The sequence below is a fragment of the Artibeus jamaicensis genome, unplaced genomic scaffold (assembly GCF_021234435.1).
Source record: "Artibeus jamaicensis isolate MK-2021 breed Jamaican fruit bat unplaced genomic scaffold, CSHL_Jam_final contig_233, whole genome shotgun sequence".
In the NCBI taxonomy this organism is placed as follows: Eukaryota; Metazoa; Chordata; class Mammalia; order Chiroptera; family Phyllostomidae; genus Artibeus; species Artibeus jamaicensis.
Window position 1 is genome coordinate 62,164,543 of NW_026521486.1, and position 24,016 is coordinate 62,188,558.

At 38.2% G+C, this 24,016-nt stretch overlaps 1 protein-coding gene across 1 annotated transcript in view; it reads left to right on the plus strand.

Annotated features, from left to right (window-relative positions):
- Nucleotides 1-213: 213 nt before the first annotated feature.
- Nucleotides 214-24,016, plus strand: part of IRAK3 (interleukin 1 receptor associated kinase 3) — a 58,992-nt gene continuing 35,189 nt past the window's right edge. The window contains exons 1-3 of the mRNA XM_037136019.2: nt 214-548; nt 13,484-13,666; nt 23,397-23,461. Of these exons, the coding sequence (XP_036991914.2) occupies nt 401-548; nt 13,484-13,666; nt 23,397-23,461 (396 nt within the window). The 5' untranslated portion in view covers nt 214-400. The remainder of the gene's footprint in view (nt 549-13,483; nt 13,667-23,396; nt 23,462-24,016) is intronic.

A 24,016-nucleotide genomic window follows, 5' to 3' on the forward strand; every position in this document is an offset into this window, starting at 1 on the left:
GGGTCTCAGATCCATCCACGCCAGGCTAGTCCGACCCTCCATTAGTTCTGCAGTTCCGGTCTTCCTCCAGCTTTCACTGTTTGCTTTGTCTCTTCGGCCACGTGCCAATTGCAGAGGGAATGAAAAAAACTACAAACCTTGAACCGACAATAAGGAATCAGCAGAGAGAGGGAGACCCCGCGGCCCAGCCGGGTGTCCCCGGGGACATCTGTGGGGAGCGGCACTTTGCGTCACGTGGGGCCCGCCCCTTCCAGGGCCTGGGCTCGGTATGTTCTGCCGTCTCGGGCGACGTCGTGGAAGCAAGATTTCCGCGGTTGTGTAACGGCACCTCGCGGGCTTGTAGAGAGACCTGAGCTCGGCCGCATCCCTTCTCCTGGCCCCTGGTGTCCGGCAGCCTAACATGGCCTGGGCGGCGGCGCCCGGGGGCTGCGGAGCCCGTGGCGCGCTCTCGGTGCACACGCTCCTGTTTGACCTGCCGCCCACGCTGCTGGGCGAGCTCTGTGCGGTCCTGGACAGCTGCGACGGAGCGATGGGCTGGCGCGGCCTGGGTGAGTGCGGCCTGCGGGGGCAGACGCGGCCGCGGAGGGGCGGCGGGGCCTCTGCGCGCACGCTCAGTCGGACCCGCCGCTCGCACAGCGCACCCGGCTTCTGCAGCCTACGCGTGGTTTTCAAGGTGCTGCTGCACTTTCCTCGTCTCGGAAGGCACACTCCCGAGACACTCCCAAAAGCTTCCCTTTCTCTTTAAAAGAAGCTTTGGATACCGCTGCAAGATTAAATGAGTGGAGGCTTGGGAAAAACAGCTACCCGCGTGAAACCACTTGATGTTATCAACCATTCCTGCCTTAACTTGGTTCAGAATATTATAAATTAGAATGTCTGTGTGATGCCTTCTTATCATTGCTGTTACTCTAGACTGGGGTTTTCAGTGCACTCTTAAGTGACCACCTGTGAGATGCTAAAGTAAAATGCTATTTGTAATTCATGTGGCTCTCTACTTTCCTAATTATCTCATTTACCCAATTTGATGGAATGAAGGTTCATTGCTAGAGAATCAGGGTTTTTTTTTTTTTTTTTTTTTTTTTTATCTAGAAAGTTGGCTTCAAAACTCCATTTTATACAGTCATTGGAAAGTTGAGCAACTGCCTGTTTGGAAGTGTTGAGTGTGCTCGCCAGAAATGATTCAGACAAAGAACTTTGTTTTTTTTAAGCACAGGAATTTTTGGTTAGTTTTAATACTCCATGATGTCGCATTTAATTTTAATTGAAAATAAACACAATTAATTAGCCTTGAGTCTCTGAAATAGCTGTTTTTCTTACCAAGAATAGCAGAAGGCCTATGAGGGAAAAAAATGTTATTGTTGTTGATGAATATAGTCACACTTTCTGGAATGTGGCATTGGGCTTCTAATTATATAAAAATTGTTTATATATTAAAAGTTCTATAATTTTAAATTATGATTTTTAATTCCTCAGAAAATGTTACTTGGGTGTTTGGTTTCTGAAAAGCACAGACCTTTCCAGCATGCATTTGAGGGATGAGATCCCTTCCCCGCAGATCTTTTGAAAATGGATGATAGCATTGGCAGTTTTCGCTCCCGTTGTTTTCCTTGGGTCGTGTACTTTGTGAGAGAAAAATGTTTTCAGTCCAGTCCACAGGTAACATGAGGCCAGGTAGGGATTCATTGGTGGAGGCTTTGAAAATGGGAGAGCGTTTGTCTCATTTAAAAGGGACAGTTAATAACCAGCCTCGGGCCACTGCTGCTTTTCAGTAAGTTCAGCCCAGTGTTTCTGGATCCCTCCTTCTCTCTCTCCACTGAAATGCAGAAACTCAAATTTTACATAGATTGTATCATATAACCTTTACAATTGCCCTGTGAGACAGGTGCGCATGTCAATCACCAATGTTTCAATAGGTGAGGAAACTGTGGTACAAATTAGTTCAGTAACTTGCCAAACTGACCCAGCTAGGAAGTGGTAGAACCAGGACTTGAACCATGGCAGGCCCGTGCCCTTACCCGCAGCCACACTATACTTCCCAACCATGGCGTCCTCAAAGTCATGGTACTACTGTGCTCTCTCTGCTACACCGTACAGCCTCCCTAAGGTGCAGGCACTTCTGCTATGAAAGAACAATTCAGTGAGCCATTTCAAACATGCAGCCCCTTTTTTCTAGTGGCGGGAATAAATGAAGACCACCAAAATGAGAACAGCAAAGGCTGTTTATTCAAAGCAAGGAAACCGGCCACCATTGCTTCATTTGACAGAGACACTGAGGCAGGCAGAGTAGAAAACCTTTATAGAGGAAAAAAGAGAAGCCTTCATGTGTGCCCTGACTGGAGGCTGCTGGCGTAAGGAAGCTGTAGACAAGCTAACTAGCAGTGGGGTGTCCTATATGACTGTTTATGGGGCGCATGCTTGGCTTTCTCTATTTGGCTCTCAGTTGGAAGCAGAGTCAAAAATTAGGAAAGTTGTCAGTGATTAATCAAGTCCTGATCATTTGGGCCCAATTGCTACAGGCGTTATTGTTTGGCTTCCTGGACTAGTGGCTACAGATACCAATTTGACTTCCTAGACTGGTTCCTGTAGATGGTCAATTGACTTCCTAGGCTGGATGACACATGTTGTGAGTCAAGCATCCATTTTTACATATAGTCTGACAATTGTTCCTTTGTATATTTGTTCTGTCATAGGGGAAGGGTCTAAAATGTCTATCTACCTTGATTCTCCAGCTACCGTTCATTGTGCAAGGCAGTTGTGCCTAGTGACAGCCCACACCTCATAGCTCTGAAAAGAGACCTGGAGCGCACCAGCTGGTTTATGAATCGTTGGCTCATTGAGACAGGAAGACTGGCTCACTCAGTTCATGGTAGTTGAGTGCAACTGCCTGTGTTAAATATGATGTTTCTCTATTGGCCACTAAAAGAGAAAGAGGGGAGGAGGAGCAGGGAAGGAAAACTTGACCTTAGAAGGAGAATAAGAGATTTTTGGGGAACTGAATTGAGGAGACAGTTCCTTTTATGCCTAGGACAGCTGACAGCCTGAAAAGACAGTGTCCCGAAATTCCACAGAGAAAACAACTAGAATAGTAACAGGTAAGACAATCTTGAGCCGATAATGACTCTTGGTGGTGGTGAACATCAGGCTGTATTTACAGAGGCAGCTCTGACACTGGTAAATTGTATGGCAGCTTATATGATATGATCAGGGTATACACAATAATACAAATGCCCAAGCTCCAGCCCTAGAGCTGTTGAGAGAATAATAAGTCTGCATAGAGGGTCTGGCATCTTTCTGTTTTTCTTGCCAAGCACTGTAGGTGAGTCTAATGCCCAGCTCGGTTTGGGAGCCACTGCTTAGGCAAAATTCTCTTCTTTAATAGCCTCAAATGTAACAGTTATTTTACCCTTCATTCTTTTTACCTTTAAACAAATTCTACATATTAATCTTCAAATCATTTATATCAAGTATTATTATTTAAAGGAGTGTAATCACAAGGTAATATATTCTCTGGTTAGACATTGAAACAAAGCACAAACTGACAGTAACCAGAGGGGAATGGGGAGGATATATCGGGGGAAAGAAGGGGGTCATCACGGAACATGTATAAAGAACCCATGGACAAAGCCGAGGGGGGTGGGATCAAGGGTGGGAGGTGGGGACGGATGGGGAGGGGTGGAGTGGTGGGGGGAAATTGAGACAACTGTACTTGAACAACAATAAAAAAATAAAAATATATATTCTCTGGTTGATGTTGATGCTTCTATGGCTGTACAATGAAAGTAGAACTCTAATTGGAAAATGTTATTTATCATACACTACCTTAGAGACATGATGACATATGTACAGAGCCTCTGGTGACACCTCATTTCACTCCATTTGCAGCTGAGTGGAATTCGAATTAAATTGTTTGGAGCCCTTCGGTGATGCACTGAGAAGGAAACCTTTTTACATAGACTGGGTTCTATTCAACTTTCTTCCTCTCAAAAAAAGAGATAAATTATAGAAATTATTAACACTTTAAACAAATTAGGTGTAAAATCACATTAAACATGTACCTGAATATTCAGTACAGAGTTTAAATAGTAATGAGAATAATAGCCGCCATCTACTGAGTGTTTACTATTTGCCATACATAGCGTGCTAAGCACTTTATATGGATTATCTCACTTATTTATCACAGAAATTCTATGAGGTTGGTACTCTTCCTGTTTCCATTTTATAGACAGGGTAACTGACTGTCAGAAAATTTAAGTAATTTACCTCAAGCCATAGCCCGGTAAGTCACAGATTAGGATTCTAACTAGATGGTCAGACTCCGTAGGCTATGCTCTTAAAAAAAAGTTTAGACTATCATTTAAAACAGTTTTAAATTTACAGAAAAATTTAGAAGATAGGCTGGAGAATGGACTCTATATCCTTCCCATACACTCTTCACCCGGTTTCCCTTAGTATTAACATCTCACAGCAGTGTGACACATTTGTTACAGTATTGGTACATTATTATTAAAGGCCACACTTTATTCCAGTTTCCTTCATTTTTAGCAGACATCCCCTCTGTCCTCCAGGATCCCATCCAGGACTCCACATTACATTTAGTTGTCATGGACCCTCCAGCTCTTCTTGCTGTGCTAGTTTCTCAGACTTTTCTAGTTTGGGGTAACTTTGACAGTGTTGAGGAGTACCGGTCAGTATTGATCTACTATTTTACACACAAAAATGTCCGATGGCTGAAATTTGTGTGATATTTTCTCCAGATTACACTGAGGCTATGGACTTTGGCGAGGCAGACCACAGAGGTGAGGTACTGCTTTCAGGACATCACATCAGAGGTGCGCAAGTAGCTAGACTTCCCACTGCCAATGTTAACTATGGCTGAGGGCGTGTCTATCAGGTTTCTACACTTTAAATTACTGCTCTCCTCTTCCATATTAGACTCTAGAAGGAAGTCACTATGTGCAGCCCACACTTAAGGAAGAGAGAGTTATGTTTTCCTTCTCTGAGTGGAGAAGAACCTATGTTCTTTCGACCGCCATGTTTTTTCTCCCATCTTAAATGTTCTGTTTAGATCTCATTTCTACTCTAAGTTATGGCCTGCTTTTCTGTTCCCCTTTATGATAAAATTCCTAAAAAGGGCCACTTACACTCTAGTTCCTCCATTCTCCCCTGAATCTGCTCTAGTCAGATTGGCACCCATACTGCTCCATTGAAACTCCTCTATTCCAAGGTCACTGTGGCTAAATCCAGTGGTCAGTTCTTCATCTTATTTGACACAGTGGATCATTTCTTCCTCCTTGAGACATGTTCTTTACCTCTAGAACATTACACTGTACTTATTTTCCTCTTTTTTTTTTACAGGTTCCTCTTTACCTCTCTGATCTCTCAGAGTGCTCTGGGGATCAGTCCATGGACCTCTTCTATTTATCTACTATACCCACTATCTTGTCAATTCCCCTTTTGTGATAATAACTCTCAAAATTTCTAGCTTGGGTCTCTCTCTTGAACATCAGTACCATCCATCTACTTGCCAATTTAACAGACAACTCCTACTTAACAGTCCAGAGATGCTCCCCTCCTCTGAAGTTTTTCCTCCATATCAGTTAATAGGCAATTCCATTCTTCATTTGTTCAAGCCAAAAATATTAGTCTTTTGTGACTTCTTGCTTTCTCTTACAAACCACTTCCTGTCTCTCAGGAAATTCTGTTGGCTGTGCCTTCAGGATCAAGCTAATAATCTGACCACTTCTTACCACTGCCACCCCAGCCACCCTGGCCCAAACAACCGTCAGATCCCACCTGGACAATTTCAGCAGCCTCCTAACTGGGCTTCCTGCTCCTGCCCTTGCCCTCCTTAGTGTCTTTTCAATTGACAGGAACCAGTGAGTAAAGTATACGTGTAAAGTATCTTAGGTCATTATCCTATTCAGAACCTTTCAGCAACTTCCCATCTCTCAGTAAACACCAAAGTCCAACATTGCTTTTCTCACTTCCTTCTTTTTTTTATCAACTCTAGCTTCTTTGGCCTCCTTGAACACGCAGGGAGTATTTTCCCTGTAGGTAACTTAGCTGAGGCTTACCTGCTCACTTCCTTCAGGCTTTTGATTAACTATTGCCTGCCCTGACCACTCTTTCAAAACGGCCACTGCCACATACCCCATATCCCTTTCCTGCTTCATTTTCCCCCAAGTCACTTGTCCTTCTCCACATACTTTATCTGTCTTTGTTTATTTGTTTATTGTCCATTTAAAAATTAAGCTTCATGAAGGCAGGGGATTTTTGTTTGCTTTGTTTTCTGCTTACTCTAGTATCTAAAATTGTACCTGGTACAGAGTAGGCATTAGGTGAATGAATTAATGAACAGATGTCTGTTAAACATCCATAACCTTCTGGATATATATTATACACACACACACATATGGTCTCCAGAGATATTGAAATTAAGAACAAACCAACTGTAACCAGAGGGGTGGTGGGAGGGGATAATTGGAGGGAAGGGGGAAGGGTTGTCAAGGAACATATATAAGGGACACATGGACAAAACCAAAGGGGGTTAAGATCGAGAGCGGGAGGTGGGTATGGCTGGGGTTGGGGGGAGGGGTGGGGGAAAACAGAGACAACTGTACTTGAAAAAAAGAGAATTAGCAGGATAAAAAAATATATTAAAAAATAAAATAAATTTTGTTTGTCATCTTAAAAAAAACTTCTTGGGTGGAATCTTAGACAAAGCATTGTACCACATCATGGTCTCTGCTTCTGAGGATTTTCCAACTTAATGAAGGCAACAGATCTATACAGATGCTATACAAAAGTTAACAAGGGAAGGTAGTGGGGGTACTGATCACTACCTGAGTATGGATTCTGAGTTCCAGACATGGGTGTTGAGGGTGAACTGTTCTTAAATTCTTTCCCAGAGGTAATGTTAGATCCTTACCTGGGTCTTGGATTAAGAGAGCAGGGGCGATGGGGGATACCTGAAAAATCATGTACAGCACTTCCCAGTTACTAAGTTCTGAGTCCTATTCAGGTATTGGGGGAACAAGTACACATAAGCTTAAGTATGGATTAGTAGTAATCTTATGAAATCTCTTAGCTAGTGGGTATTGATGCTATGGTGTGGAAAAAGGAGCTGAATTAACTTACACTTAAAAATTTTTTTTACTCTTTTTGGAATTAAAAATATCTTCGATCTTAAATGTTCTTTAAAAAAACCAGCCTAATTTTCTGTGTGTTTTGTAGGAAGAAGGGAGTCATCTTTTCTTTTTCCCATTATGTTATCTCAAAACAAATTTTGTGAGACTGCAGTCTTTATTTCCTAGGGGTTTTAGCACGTGGTGAAATGCAAATAAAAAAGACCTAAATAGGGGTGTGTTGCGTTATTCTAAAAAACCCCTTCAGACACATATTTGCATATGGGGCGTGATTTCTGCAGCTGAATTCCCCAGCGGTTAGCACCACCTAGACCCTCCTGTCTCTCCCCAAACAGAGCCTTTGAGTACCTTGGAGCACTGAGTGATTATTACGCAACCAGTATCTTCAGATAAATTAATCTCTGAAATTCTCTAGTCAACTTTTGGGCTTAGATTATGGCAAGATGCTTTTCAAACATAAGATTTGCCTTCCAAAATGTGGTTTTAAACAATGTTTCACTACAGCACATTTTTTAAAATTTATCTTTTCGTGTAGAATGCTGTTAATTTTAACAATACAATCATAAAAAAGTTTATTCTTTTTCCTATTAAAATTATTTATTTTTATTACTCAAATTTACTGTATTCTCCCATTACCATTTAGTCCCCTTATATTTTTTATTTGTTTAGTTTTGTGAATAAACAAAGTGCTATGTCCTGGGAGGGGACAAATACCAAAGGATAGGAGGAAAGTAGGAATATTGAGGAATATAATTAAGGTCAAGAATTTGCATCCTTTTGCATCAAACTGAAGGTATTGCTTTAGAGAATTCAACCTAAATGAATTATACATTTTATGGATGCTAATAATGCTCTATAGTGGTGTTTATATTCAGAATACATCATCATTGGACAAAACCTATTAAGGTTGCACTGTAAATCAGTAGTTAGAGGAAGAGAAAGTACATTTCATTTCTAGTCCTGGAAGCAACCCGTGCATGCAGAATCCATCTTGACTGAAAAATAGTTCAGTTTCACACTATCAACTATTCTTATTAGAAAAATGCCTTTGCCTCATCTAGTTTTCTTTAGACTTAGTGCAAACTCAGAACCCTTTGCCCCTGGTCAGTGTTAGGGAACTAAAAACCCCAGCACTTTTGGCATCTGTTCATTTACCCACCAGCTAAATCTCAGAAATGTGCTTAAGGAAGAGCATTTTACATTAGCAGTTTTTCAGCCAAGACACAAGATGGGAGAGCACAGACTCATGGTCTGTTGCACTTCTAAAGGGAAAAATTGGAACTTTTTTTTAAAAAAGGAAAAACGGGGGCATGGAATTAGATGGGAAATCTGACATCCCTGAGACTTCAAAAGTTAACTCCGTTCTTTCCTTCTAAAACATTATACTCTATTTATTTTCTTCTCTTTTCTCTTACTAGTTATAAATCGTTTCTTTCCTCCCATGAGAAAACGTTTACACCTTTTTATGTGCAAATCTTGTATATGAGCCTCCTGTTACTGTTGCTGCCAGATGAACCTTCCAAAAAGTAAAGCTTCATCTCTGCATCAGAAATCTTAGATTGCACCCTGGCTGTTGTGACTCAGTGGATTGAGCACAGGCCTGCAAACCAAAGGATTGCAGTTTGATTCCCAGTCAGGGCACATGCCTGGGTTGCAGGCCAGTTCCCAGCAGGGGATGCATGAGAGGCAACCATACATTGATATTTGTCTCCCTCTCTCCTTCCCTTCCCCTCTAAAGATAAATAAATAAAATCCTTAAAAAAAGAAATTTTAGATTGGCCCATCTACTTTCAGGATAAAGTTTAACTTGTGCTAACACTTAGAGACCCTCTCTGTCATTCAGCAAATATGTATTGAACATCTACTGTGTGCTGAGCACATTCTCACAAAGGTAACTTAGGGACTTCATGAGGTTTGCTCACCTTTTCTTTAACAAAGATCCTCTCCTGTAAGCAGCACTGGTCTCCCCTGCCCTCTCATGACCTCTTCTTCATTTCTGGCACAATTTCCCGTTTGACAGGCTCTTTCCTCACTCAGACTATTTAAACTTTACCCCCAATCCACCCAGTGAAGCAGCTGAGGTCCCATCACCCTCAGCCTCCCTCCCTGACTGGAAGCCCCTGAGGTCATCTTCTTTGTTCACCCCCATTAAATGATGTGCATGCCTTATCCCAAAGATTCAAAGTGTAGAGGGAACTATTTTATCTAAAAAAGAGAGAAAAAGAGTCCTGTTATATGCTATATAAATATTATTAATGTATATGATACATTATGCCTTGTACCCTCTAAATATTACCCAAATAATTACCAATAGAAAAAGCAGAAACCTAAATTTTCCCTGTACTGAAATTTGATATTTAGCATTACCTGGTTGGAATGTTAATTTTGAGACTAGTAAGCATTTTAAAGACTGGGGATATGGGTTTTAACGTCGGTGCTCATGTAATGAGCGGGCCAAGGAAGGGCAGAATAATTTACTGTATATTTTGGGAGGGATCACTTCAAAAGGCGTTTACTAACGAGAAGTTTGAGATTGCTCAGTGAGGCTGTGACTTGTCTGGAATTGCGCAGTAGGTCAATGGCAGAGCCACCACTAAACCAACATGTCCCTACATATTTTCAGGAGGCCGGCAATGCTGTCTTGACTAGCAGCTTTTTCTTTAGAAGATAGTATAGTCCATGAGGCTCAGTTCATTCTTTTGTCTTTTTTCAAGCTGACACTCTAGTGATTTTTTTCCTCCCAGGATAGTGTACCCTATTCAATAATTTCTTTTAAAAATTGGCCTCTCTTTAGAAGTACTCACAGTTTTAAACTAGGCGAAGGCTCTAGAAACCACTCCTCTAGGAAGCCTTCCATGATGCCCCCACCTTTAGTTAGGGACCCCTTTTCTTGCTCCACTCACACTTGGTGCATGCAATTACTACAGTGATTTGCAGTATTTCCTCCAAGAAATTGTAGAAATAGGTAGTGTTTATGAAAAATGTGCCTCAACCAAATAGGTAGATTATGTCATTGAAAAGAAATTCATGAGAGTTACCACATTTTTGCTCTGAAGGCCCCCTTCTATTTTTTAATGATAAGCTAGCTATTAAAATATATATTAGCATTTGGATACTCCTTGCCTCTTCATATAACACATCAACTCTTCAAAGAGATGAAGAATGAATATAGTCTTGCTAGAAGTTAAAATATGGAATAAGGGCACACGCATTCCAACTTAATGATTCACACATTTTATTGTAGCTGTTTCTGCCTCTACAGCTTTAAGCACACTTTCAAACTGAATGTCTCTACTTCATCTTCCCTTGTTTGATATTACTCACAAAAGCTGCCACTCCCTTTCACTCTCTTCTGCTACAAAATGAAGCTGAAATAACAGAAAATTCAAGATAAAATTCATGTGTATTAGTCAGGATAAACTAAGTTATGCTGCAGTAACAAACCCCACAATAATCTCAATGGTTAACATGACAAGGTTTACCTTTCACTCATGGGAAGAGCCCTGAGAGTCCAGGACAGCTGCCCTCCGTGTGGTGATCCAGCATTCCAGGCTGCTTCAGTCTCCCAGCACCCCTGTCTCAACACATGCTTCTACCATGGCTGTGGTGGGGATGGGAGCCCGGAGAACTGTACCTTGGCTTTTCAATGTTCCTGGCTGGACTTCTTGGAAAAGTAATTAATAACAGGGTTGGGGCAGGAGAATACAAAATTGGCCTAGAGCCTCTTATAGGCCAGAAAATAAGGCAGTATTGCAAAAATGACAGGGCTTGTCAAAAGAACACAGGAGCCAACCTGAATGGACAAAGCTGGAACAATTTTAGCAACAAAACAAATAATGATAGCATTGGATTTTGACCTACAGAATAAATATTTGTGCATCCACAATGAAATAAATAAATAAATTAGTTAAACAAGTGGGGGAGAAGAGACAGCACTTTCTTTTTTAATATATTTTATTGATTATGTCATTACAGTTCTATTTCCCCCCTTCATTCCCCTCCACCCTGCACACCCCGCCCCCACCATTCCCCCCTTTAGTTTATGACCACGTGTCTCAAGTTCTTTAGATTCTATATTTCCCATACTATTCTTGCCCTCCCTCCTATCTATTTTCTACCTACCATCTATGCTACTTATTTTCTATACCTTCTCCCTCCTTCTCCTTCTCCCACTCCCCTGTTGCTAACCCTCCATGTGATCTTCATTTCTATGGTTTTGCTCCTGATCTAGCTGTCCTCTTTGTTTTTGTTTTAGGTGTGGTTCTTAGTAACTGTGAGTTTGCTGTCCTTTCACTGTTCATCTTTTTTATCTTCTTTTTCTTAGGTAAGTCCCTTTAACATTTCATATAATAAGGGCTGGGTGATGATGAACTCCTTGAACTTGACCTTATCTGAGAAGCACTTTATCTGTCCTTCCATTCTAAATGAAAGCTTTGCTGGATAGAGCAATCTTGGATGTAGGTCTTTGGATTTCATGACTTGGAATACCTCTTTCCAGCCCCTTCTTGCCTGTAAGGTCTCTTTTGAGAAATCAGCTGACAGTCTGATGGGAACTCCTTTGTAAGTGACTGTCCCCTTATCTCTTGCTGCTTCTAGAATTCTCTCCATTTTAATTTTGGCTAATGTAATGATGATGTGCCTTAGTGTGTTCCTTCTTGGGTCCAACTTCTTTGGGACTCTCTGAGCTTCCTGGATTTCCTGAAAGTCTATTTCCTTTGCCAGATTGGGGAAATTCTCCTTTATTATTTGTTCAAATAAGTTTTCCACTCATGGGTGTTCCTCTTCCCCTTCTGGTACCCCTATAATTCAGATGTTGGAATGTTTAAAGATGTCCTGGAGGTTCCTAAGCCTCTCCTCATTGTTTTGAATTCTTGTTTCTTTATCCTTTTCTATTTGGTCATTTTTTCCCTCTTTCTGGTCCACTCCTTTGATTTGAGTCCCAATTTCATTTTCATGACTATTGGTTTCCTGTGCATTTCCATTCATTTCAATTAGTTTAACCTTCATATGTTCCTCTAATTTGTGACTATAATCAACCAGTTCTGTGAGCATCCTGATCACCAGTGTTTTGAACTGTGCATCTGAAAGTTTGGCTATTTCTTTATCGCTTAGATTTATTGGCTCTGGGGCTCTGAGTTGTTCTTGAGCCATGTTTTGATCTGTTTGTGCTTGTTATGTACAAGGAGGTGTTCACCAGGACAAGGCCACCCAGGTCGCTGGTCTGTGATACTGTATGTGGGGGCGGGGTCAGAGCGCCACTAGGGTCTGCATGGTCTTTCTCACTGCTTCGCTCCTTCACCAGTTTATCTGAGCTCAACTGTGTGACTTTGGTCAGCCCTCAATGAGTCCACTGACTTGCTCCCTCAGTGGGTCCGCCCGCTACTCTACACCTGGGATCCGCCTATAGCTGCCTGTGGGCCTGGGTTGCACACCCCGGTCAGTCTGGTGGATCTTTCCTGCCCGACCCTGCTCTGCTGCTGGCTCTATTCCTCTTACCGGTTTGGCTGAAGGGTTCGTTGTTGTCAGACTTCCGTGTAGTTCAATTTTCTGTTGTTTGGCCGTGTTTTTGTTGCTAAAACTTTATTGTTTTTAAATTTGGTTGTGTGGGAAGGCGCAGTGCTGCCACCTACACCTCCATCTTGGTGGAAGTCCTCGAGACAGCACTTTCTTACAGGAGAATTTCAGTTAAGGTACATGGAAGGAAAAAAGAAAATAAAAAATCACCATTAAGCAAATACCAGAGTAATAATCATGGTAAACAAGATCCACTAATAGATGCAAACATTTATGGGCAAAATCTGAGGAGAAATAGGGTATTTCTATAGACTTGAAGTATTTCTTCCAGCATGGTTATTAATTACAAATGGGAAGATAATTTTACAGTACAGATTCCACTGTACCTGAGTGATCCAGATAAACATCCCCAGTGTATAAGACATCAACATCATGAGCCTCTTGATATTATGCACAAAAAAAGACAGAATTTTCCTGTCCTGAGAGATAAGGAAAACCCAAGAAACATCAGATTGGAAAAGATTAAGAAGTAACAATTAATTGCAATGTGGGGAACTGGATAGGATTTTAGAAGAGAAAAGGGACAGTGGAAAAACTGGTGAAATTAGAATAAGGTCTGTAATTTAGTCATCATTGGTTCTAATCATTAGATTGTGGTTATGTAAGATGTTACCATTAGGGGAAACTGGGTGAGGAATTAAAGTTAGTTCAAAATAAAACAAAAAAAACTATAAAGAGTTGAATAAAACACATAAGGCACACCAAAACAAGTATTCTGATAACGTGAACTATTCTTCGGTTCTTCCTATTGCAATTGCCTGCAGCGGAGAGACTTTCAAGGAGCTGGCTGGATGTTCGTCACATTGAAAAATATGTCGACCAAGGTAAAAGTGGAACGAGAGAACTACTTTGGTCCTGGGCACAGAAAAACAAGACCATTGGTGACCTTCTACAGATTCTTCAGGAGATGGGACATCATCGAGCTATCCATTTAATTGCAAATTATGGTAAACACTGACTTTTATTATATGGCTCTTGGTCCATTTTGTAGGAATTGTACTTTGTAAATGTACATACTGCATTTTATCCAAAACAATGACTGATCATGCTATATGTTACTGATTTCTTACCAGAGGCATTTATCTGAAGTGGGACTTACAGCTTCATAGTTTTTTTAGTGACAGTTCCTCCTCTTACTACCTAATTTATGCAACACATTCCTTTCTACCACTTTGTAGTTTGAGGTTTTTTAAAATTCTTTCTTACTTACAAACTACACTTTTTGAAATGTTATATTCTTAGCAATGCAGATTAACTCTCTGCCCCAAACTCTAAAACTCTTTGAATCATAAACATAATTAGAATTGCGATATGAATACAATATAGATAATGCTAGAATTTGTTTCATCATACAATTAGAAGTTAAAAATATAATTGGGTTTCTACCCCCATATTTTAGTGCAATTGATATACCTCCAGAATATCTCTGGGATTTATTTTATCTGCCCTGTTCTTTTTATGCCATGGCCTCTAACTCCACCTTGACCTTTTTACTGTTCATGTCACAGTAAAAGGTCTTCTTTCTGTCTTGTCTGTTTTCTCATGCTGTGTCACACTTTACATTTAGAGTAACGTGATAGGTAAAGTGCATGTCAATAAAATAATCTCCTAATGTCACCTGCTTTGTTTACTCCACTTCAGATTTATTCACTTCAACAATGATCTTGAGTGATTTGGGGTCTTACAGACTCCTAAGTTGGAAACTTTTGAATCAGTGTTCTTATTATTTGTTTTTTTCATTCAGGAATAATTTTCTTTCCATATATTTGCACATATACTCTTTGATAATATGCTTCATGCACTTGAGCCTCTGTCTTATCACTCAAAGAAATTTTGTGCACACAAAGAGAAAATCCTGAGAGATTTGTACCAGAAAACTGTAGCTTTAGACTGACTTTATGTTGTAGGTTTTCCATGTTGATGGGATATTAGACGGGTCCCAATAGGCTTCCATCATTATATTATCTATATAACTTGGCTAACCCCTGTTTGTCTTTTGTACACTATTTCTTCACTTAGTTTCATAAAGCAGAGTGCTTCACTATGAAGCTGACTGATAAATTAAAATGCAGTGAGTCCCTGCATTTCAAACTTTTGAATTTCAACTGAAATTCAAAGCTGTATCATTATTTGAGCCTTTTCCAGCCAATGAAACCACCCACACAACTTGCTGTTCACAGTATAAACTCATGCCATTTTGATAGGACACTTGGGTATGTTTTATATGTCAGTGTTCTGAAATACATTTCAAGGTATTTTTCACTGTCTATGTTGTTTATTTATGCAGCAGATCATGTTGACTGTGAGTAGACAATAATTTAATATTGTCAGTTGACTCCTAGTCTGTTGCACATGCAATATCTATCGATTTTATTTTTTTAAATGGGAGATTAGCTGATTGGTGGAAAGACAATTATTTACTGTCCTAGTACCAGAAGATAGGTAAATCTGAGGTGAAGTGTAGGATAGCACCTTGCTTGGAGTCCTTTACTGAGGAACATAGGACTAGTTAACTGCAATTTATTGAATAGATTCTTTGAATTATCTTTAAAAACATTAATTGTATATAGTTTGTTAAAAGCAGCAATGCGATGATTCACTGGAAATGTTAAGTGTAGCCTGATGAACAGATGTCTCCTATGATAGCTACTCACCAACCTAGGAATTAAGACCAAAGATTTAGTCTTTCTTTGTTGCTACTATGCACAAAGTTATCAGTTATGCAAATAACTCATTATCCATCTAGATATCCATTTTTGTCTACCTTAAAATTGTTCAGTTTGGTGAGCTGATTTTCATTTTAGAGAAATTTCTTACCTTTTATTTGCTAACCTCCGGACATCACTTTATAGACTTGGATTTTCTTATGAGTTCTACTGAGAAAGGCCTTGTATTTCTTGCTAATCATCATCATTCCTGCAATTCAGCTGGCTCATGGGTGTTTTCTTCACATCCATAAAAAATTCCCTCAAATCTCAGGACATAACCAAGTCATTCAAGAAACTAAAATCTTTACTTGCTGCCATTATATTTCTAGCATGCATGTCTTTACATATCACATTTCACATTTGTATTTCAGTGATCAGCAACTGTGTTTTAGTTTTGACATGAAATCTGCAGCTTTCTGCTGGCTTCATTTCGAGTCTGCCATTTTATATGACAATGAAGTATTCCCTCTCTTTTTTGAGCAACAAAAGAACAAATGACTTTAGTGCCCTTACAACCCTCAAAAACTTCAAATTTTGTTCCACGTAACAAGACTTGTTTAGGATTTTTTTCATGCCTAATTGCACTGATTAGAATCTCTAGTATATTGCTGAATAGAGGTGACAAGACCAGACATCCGTTACTTGTTCTGATCTACAAGGGAAAAATATTCAGTCTTTTACAGTTATGTGTGATGTTATCTCTAGGCTTTTCACAGATGTTCTTTATCAAGTGAAGGAAATTCTCTTTTATTCCTATGGTTTTTATTCTGGTAGGTTATTTGATTTTACAGATTTTGTTTTTTCATTCTATTAATGTGGTATATTTCACTGCTTGATTTTTACATATTAAGTCAATATTGGATTTCTGGGATGAATCCCACTTTGCCGTTGTATATAACCCTTCTTATGTGTTTCTGGATTTAGTTTGCTAATATTTTTAAGGATTTTTGCAATTTTATATATATATATAAAGGATATCGATCTTTAGTTTTCTTGTCATTTTTTTCTGGCATTGGTATTAAAAATATTGGCCTCAGAATGATTTGGGAGTTGTTACCTTTTCTTCTGTATTGGAAGAAGTTGTGAAGGACTGATGTTAAATCTTTTTAAATTATAGGTAGTATTCACTTGTGAATTCATCTGTATCTGGACTTTGTGGGAAGTCTTGAAATATTAATTCAATCTTTCTTTGTTATAGGCTCATTTTTCAGTGTGATATTTATTTCTTCTTGAGTTAGTTTTAGTAATTTGTGTTTTTCTAAAAATCTGTTTCTATCATCTAAGTAATCTAGTTTTTTACATATAGTCCTTTTTAATTGAATTAGTTGGAGTCATACTGGTTAACAAAATATACAGGCTTTGGGTACACAATTCCACAACCCCTCATCTGTACACTATATTATGTGTTCACCAGCCCAAGTCAAGTCTCCTTCCATCAGCATTTACCCCCACTAAAAACTCCTCCATATTCCTCAGTCCCCCACTTCTTAGGAATCACCACACTGTTGTTCATGTCCATGAGTTTTTTTCTCTCTTTTTTTGTTTTTGCTCAGTCTCCCACCCTCCTCCGCCCAGGCCCCTACCCCTACTCCCCAACAGCTGTCAGTCTGCTCTCTATGAGTCTGTCTCTTATTTTGCATGTTAGTTCATGTTATTCATTAGATTCCACATATGAGTGAGATCATACAGTATTTGTTTTTCTCTGACTGGCTTATTTCACTTGGCATAATGCTCTCCAGTTACTTACAGTTGTTCTATATTCCATTATAATTCTTTTTATTTCTGGAAGGTTGGTAGTTAGGGTTCCTTTTTGTTTTTGCTTTGGTTTTGATTTTAGTAATTTTAGTCTTTCCTCTTTCTGGATGAATTAAATAAGGGGTTGCCAATTTTGTGATCTTTTCAAAGAAAATACTTTAGTTTCATTGATTTGTCTTTTTTCTATTCTTTATTTCATTAATTCCACTTTAATCTTAATTCTTTCCTTCTGCTTCCTTCAGTTTAGTTTACTCTTCTTTTTCTCGCTTCTTAAAGTGTAAGTTTTGGTTACGTCAGACATTTCTTCTTTTATTAATGTAGGCATGTACAGCTATAAATTTCACTTTAAGCATAGCTTGCACTAGATTAAGTTTTGATATGTTTTCATTTTCTTTTTTAAAAGAATTTATTTATTTGTTTTTAGAGAGAGGGGAAGGGGAGGAGAAGGAGAGGGAGGAAAACATCCATTGGTTGCCTCATGTGGGTGTCCCCATTTGGGGACCAAACCTACAGCCAGGAATCCAAGTGGTGACCTTGCACGTTTCAGAGCTATGCTCAGCCGTCTGAGATACATCAGTAGGGGTGTTTTCATTTTCATTCATTTTCAAAGTGTCCTCTAATTTCCCTGGGATTTTTTAACTTATTTTTTATTTATGAGTTTGTTTACATGTATTGTCAATATGCTAATTTCCCTAAGTTTTCTTTTATTACTGATTTCTACTTTAATTCCATTGTGGTCAGAGAATAGGCTTTGTATGATTTTAACCCCTCTAAATTTATTGAGGCTCATTTTATTGCCTAACATATGGTCTATTCTGGAGAATATTCAATGTGCACTTGTGAAGTATGTGCATATTCTGTTTGTGGATTTAATGTTCTATAGATGTCTGTTAGGTCTATAATGTTTGGTTTATAGTATTGTTCAAAGACATTTGTTAAAAATTTATTGTGTTTCATTGCCAGTCTTATAAGCAAATAATTTAAGAAACACTATAACACAATCTAAGAAAAATTTGAAGATGGAATTAAAATTTTCTAAAGTCTGAATGAAAATGTGACAAATGACTACAAAATACTGAAGGGTTTTCATCTTTTGTAGCAAGCCATGTAGACTACCTTAGTTCAGCAGAACTGTAATAGAGAGAAGTTAAATTCTAAAATTGGTGAGTGGGAAGGAGAAACAAGGAGCTTCCTGGGCAAGAAAAAGCTAAAAGAATTTGTTAACATCAAACCAATATGGCAGCAAATATGAAAGGGCTTGCTTTAAGAAGAAGAGAAAGAGGAAAAAACCAGAGGAAAACAGTCTAACAATAAAATGGCACTACATATATATCTATCAATAATCACCTCAAATGTAAATGGCTTAAATGCTCCAACCAAAGACATAGGATAGCCAAATGGATAAGAAAACAAGACCCATATATATGCTGCCTTCAAAGAGACCCATCTCAGGTTGAAAGATACACATAGACTAAAAGACTAAAAGGAATGGAAAAAGTCATTTCATGCAAATGTAAAAGAAAAAAGCTGGGATAGCAGAACTTATATCTGACAAAATAGAATTTATTTATTTATTTTATTTTTAAAAAGATTTTATTCATTTATCTTTAGAGGGGAAGGTAAGGAGAGAGGGAGAGAAATATCAATGTATGGTTGCCTGTCATGTGTCCCCTGCTGGGAACTGGCCTGCAACCCAGGCATGTGCCCTGACTGGGAATCTAACCGTATCATCTGGTTCGAAGGCCTGCACTCCATCCACTGAGCTACACGAGCCAGGACAAAACAGATTTTAAAACCAAGGCTATATGTAGTAAAACACAAAGAAGAACTCTACATAATGATAAAGGGAACTATCCAAAAAATATATAACCTTAGTAAACATGTACAGACCCAACATAGGAGCACCTAAATATGTAAAGCAAATCTTGATGGACATAACATGAAGGACTGACAGAAATATACTCATAGTCAAGGGTTTTAACACACCATTGACTTCAATGGATAGATCTTCCAGGCAGAAAATCAACAAGGAGATAGCAACCTTAAATGTCACACTAGATCAAAAAGTTTAGATTAATTGATAGCAACCTTAAATGTCACACTAGAGTAATTGATATCTTCAGAGGATTTCACCCCAAAACAGCAGAATATACATATGTTTCAAGTACACATGGACCATTTTCTAGGATTGACCACATGTTAAAACATAAGTCTCAATAAATTTAAGAAGATTGAAATCATACAAGCATCTTCTCTGATCACAATGCTATGAAACTAGAAATCAATCACAAGAATACTGAAAAACACATAAAGACATGAAAACTAAATAACACATTATTAAACAATAAATGGGTCAACAATGAGGTTAAGAAAGAAATCAAAAGATACATTGAAAGAAATGAAAATGAGGACACAACAATCCAAAATTTGTGGGATGCAATGAGTGAACCCTGAGAGGGAGATTCATAGCATTTGAGGCCTATCTCAAAAAAAAAGAAAGAAAATGGTCAAATAAACAATATAATTTCAAACTTAAAGGAACTTGAAAAAGAAAACAAAGCCCAAAGTAAGTAGAAGAAAGGCAATAATAAAGAGCAGAGTAGAAATGAATGAAATAGAGCCTGAAAAAATAACACAATAGATCAATGAATCCAAGAGCTGGCTCTTTGAAAAGATAGACAAGACTGACAAACCTTTACCCAGACCCATCAAGAAAAAAAGAGAAAGGATCCAAATAAATAAAATCAGAAATGAAAGAGAAAAAATAATAACACCACCAAGGAAATACATAAGATTGTAAGAAAATATTATGAAGAACTATCTACCAACAAACTAAAGATCCTGGATGAAATGGATAAATTCCTAGAAACATTTAATCTTCTAAAACTAAGTCAGGAAGAATCAAAGATTCTGAATAGACAGATTACACCTACAGAAATTGAAGCAGTAATCAAAAAACTCTGAACAAACGAAAGCCCTGGGCCGGATGGCTTTACAGGAGAATTTCATCAAACATTCTGAGAAGAACTAACACCTCTGTTCCTCAAACTATTTCTTAAAATTCAAGAGCAAGGAAGGCCCCCAAGCTTATTTTGTGAGGCCAGAGTTATCCTAATTGTAAAACCAGATAAAGACACTACAAAGAAAGAAAATTATAAACAAATATCCCTGATGAACATAGATGCTAAAATCCTCAACAAAGTATTAGCAAACCAAATACAGCAATGCATCAAAAAGATCACACACCACAATCAAGTGGGATTTATTCCATGGATAGAAGTTTGGTACAACATTTACAAATCAATAAATGTGATTCGCCACATAAAAAAATGAAGGCTAAAAACCACACGATCATATCAATAGAGCAGAACAGGCATTTTGATAAAATCCAGCATCCATTTATGATAAAAACTCTCAGCAAAGTGGGATTATAGGGAACATACCTAAATATAATAAAGGCCACATATGACACACCCACTGCCAGCATCAATGGATAAAAACTACGAGTTTTCCCCTTAAGACTGGGAACAAGACAGAGAATTCCACTTTCACCTCTCTTATGCAACATAGCATTAGAAGTCCTAGCCACAGCAATCAGATAAGAAGGAGAAATAAAAGGCATCCATATTTGAAAGGATGTAGTAAAACTGTCTTTATTTGCAGGTGACATGATTCTGTACATTGAAAACGCCAAGGATTCCACCATGAAACTCCTATAACTGATCATTGAATTCATCAAATTAGCAGGATACAAAATTAATATAGAGAAGTCAGTTGCATGTTTATATGCCAATAATAAACTAATAGAAATGGAAATCAAGAAAACAATCCCCTTCACAATAGCTTCAAAGAGAATAAAATTCCTAGAAATAAACTTAACAAAGAATGTAAAGGACTGGTACTCAGAAAATTATAAGACACTGAAGAAAGAAATTGAACTCAGTCAGGGCACATGCCTGGGTTGCAGGCCAGTTCCCAGCAGGGGACACACGAGAGGCAACCATACACTGATATTTCTCTTCCTCTCTCCTTCCCTTCCCCTCTAAAGATAAATAAATAAAATATTAAAAAAAACAAAAATTGAAGAAGATACAAATAAGTGGAAGGAAGTACATACTGTGCTCCTGGATAAGAAAAATTAACATCTTTAAAATATGCATACTACCCAAAGCGATCTGTAGATTCGATACAATTCCTATGAAGATTCCACTGACATATTTCACAGAACTGGAACAAATATTTCAAAAATTTGTATGGAACCACAAAGGCCCTGCATAGCAACAGCAATCCTGAGAAAGAAGAACATTGTTGAAGGAATCATGCTACCTATTATCAAATTATACTATAAGGCCATAGTATTCAAAACAGTCTGGTACTGGCATAAAAACAGACACATAGATCAATAGAACAGAATAGAGAGCCCAAAAATAAACCCACACCTTCATAGGCAATTAATATTTGACAGAGGAAGCAAGCACATGCAGTGAGCTAAAGATATTTTATTTAATAAATGGTGTTGGGAAAATTGGACAGATGTACATAAAAATGAAACTAGACCACCTTCTTACACCACACACAAGAATAAATTTTAAATGTATCAAATGTTACATTAAATGTTAGACCTGAAACCATAAAAATCCTAGAAGAAAACATAGGCAGCAAAATCTCAGACATTTTTAATGGATATATCTCCCCATGCAAGAGAAACAAAAGAAAAATAAATGGGACTACATCAAACTAAGAAGTACTGTACAGCAAAGGAAATTGTCAAAACAAAATAAAAAGACAACCCACAGAATGGGAGAACATATTTGCTAATACATCTGCTAAGGGGTTAATATCCAAAATTTACAAAGTACTTACAAAACTCAACAGCAAAAAAGCAAACAAACCAATTACAAAATTGGCAAAGCACCTGCATAGACACTTCTCCAAAGAGATCATACAGATGGCTAATAGACATATGAAAAGATACTCAACATTACTAATCATCAAAGAAATGCAAATCAAAACCACAGTGAGATACCATCTCACACCTGTTAGGATGGCCAACATCAATAAATCAACAAACAACAGGTGCTGGTGAGGAGGATGCGTAAAAAAAGGAACCTAGTGCACTGTTGGCGGGAATGCAAACTGGTACAGCCACTGTGGCAAGCAGTACAGAGATACCTCATAAAATTGAAATGGGACTTCATTTGACTCAGCAAAACCACTTCTTGGAATATATCCAAAGGAACCTGAAACACTAATTCAAAATAATATAAGCACCCCTATCTATCTTCATTGCAGTATTATTTACAATCACCAAGAAATGGAAGTAGCCTAAGTGTCCATCAGTAGATGAATGGATAAAACAACAATGGGACATTTACACAATGGAATACTACTCGGCCATGAAGAAGAAGAAACTTTTACTCTTTGCAACAGTATGGATGGACCTGGAGAATATTATGCTAAGTGAAATAAGCCAGTCAGAGAAAGACAAGTACCATGTGATTTCACGCCTATGTGGAATATAGTGAACAAACTGTGCTAACAAGGAAAATGAGGACAGACTCCTAGATGAAGAGCAGATGACAGCTAGCGGGAGGGGTGGGGAAGTTAGTGGATGGAGGGATTTAGCAAAATGGAAAAGGACTCATGGAGATCAACAGCAGTGTGGTTGATTGCTGCTGGTAGGAAGGAGATGTAACAGACAAAAATGTAATGTAAAAAATATACAATAAAGATTAAATTAAAAATAAATAAAATGAAATTGGGCAGTGCTGGTAGATGTTTAGTGGTTAACTTACACACAAATATGCACACACATACACACCTCTAACACCTTGTAGCACAAGGTAGGATATAAAATAAACTAACTCAAGGAAATACAACTCCATTATTGAAAAAAAATTTTAAATATATGCAAAAGATAACAATGTTCCTTTTTCCTTTCAATTTTTTACTTTATACTATAGTATCTTTAATAATGTCTAACAATAAGGTAGATATTTATGTTTTAAGTGAACCAAAGTATGTTTGTATAATATTTGATCATTAGAATGCTATTCAGACACAAATTTGTAAGTATTCAATGGGAATAAAACTGAGCTTTAGAAATGAACATTACTATCAAAGTGTTTATATACACAGTCTAAGAAAGGACCAAAGCCAAGTTTATTAGAAACATAATTTTGTTGTTTTATCTAGCACCCCTTCTTTCTTTCAGGAGCAGTTTTGAATCCCTCAGAACCGAGACATCAGGGAGATGGATTTCCAAACATGTTCTCCAAGGTAGAGTGTGTATGCACAGATAATGGCCCTTGAACTCTGTTGCATATGTAATTGAGCATAGCAATGAAATTATCAGACATAAAAATGCTGGACTTACCAGGTGCTAATTTAAAAACAGAAAAACCTTAGCTCTCTTGCCATCTATTCTTTGCTCATTTGAGGGTTCAGAAAATTAGAGATTCATAAATGTTTGAAGAGTTAAGAGCTTTCTGCTCCCAGTGATCTGTTAGAGATGAGACTTAGAACTAGTAAGGGTACTGTGAGTTATGCATTTGTCTTAACTCAGCTTTTCATTTTCCTGTTCTAACTGGTGTTTTGCATATTGCTGTTAGTTTTTATTAAAGCAAATGAGCAGTGATCATTTTTATAATAAAGAAGTCACTTAAAATTGACTATCACTGACTATAACATTGATACTTGAGCTTTCACAGTTGGCCTGGAAGCCTTAAATATAGATATGGCAATGAATACTGTTGAATAAAGTAAAATAATTTTGCTTCCTATTAGTTTTCCTCTAAGTTAGATTTCACTTTGTTGAACTGTATAGTCCAGGGG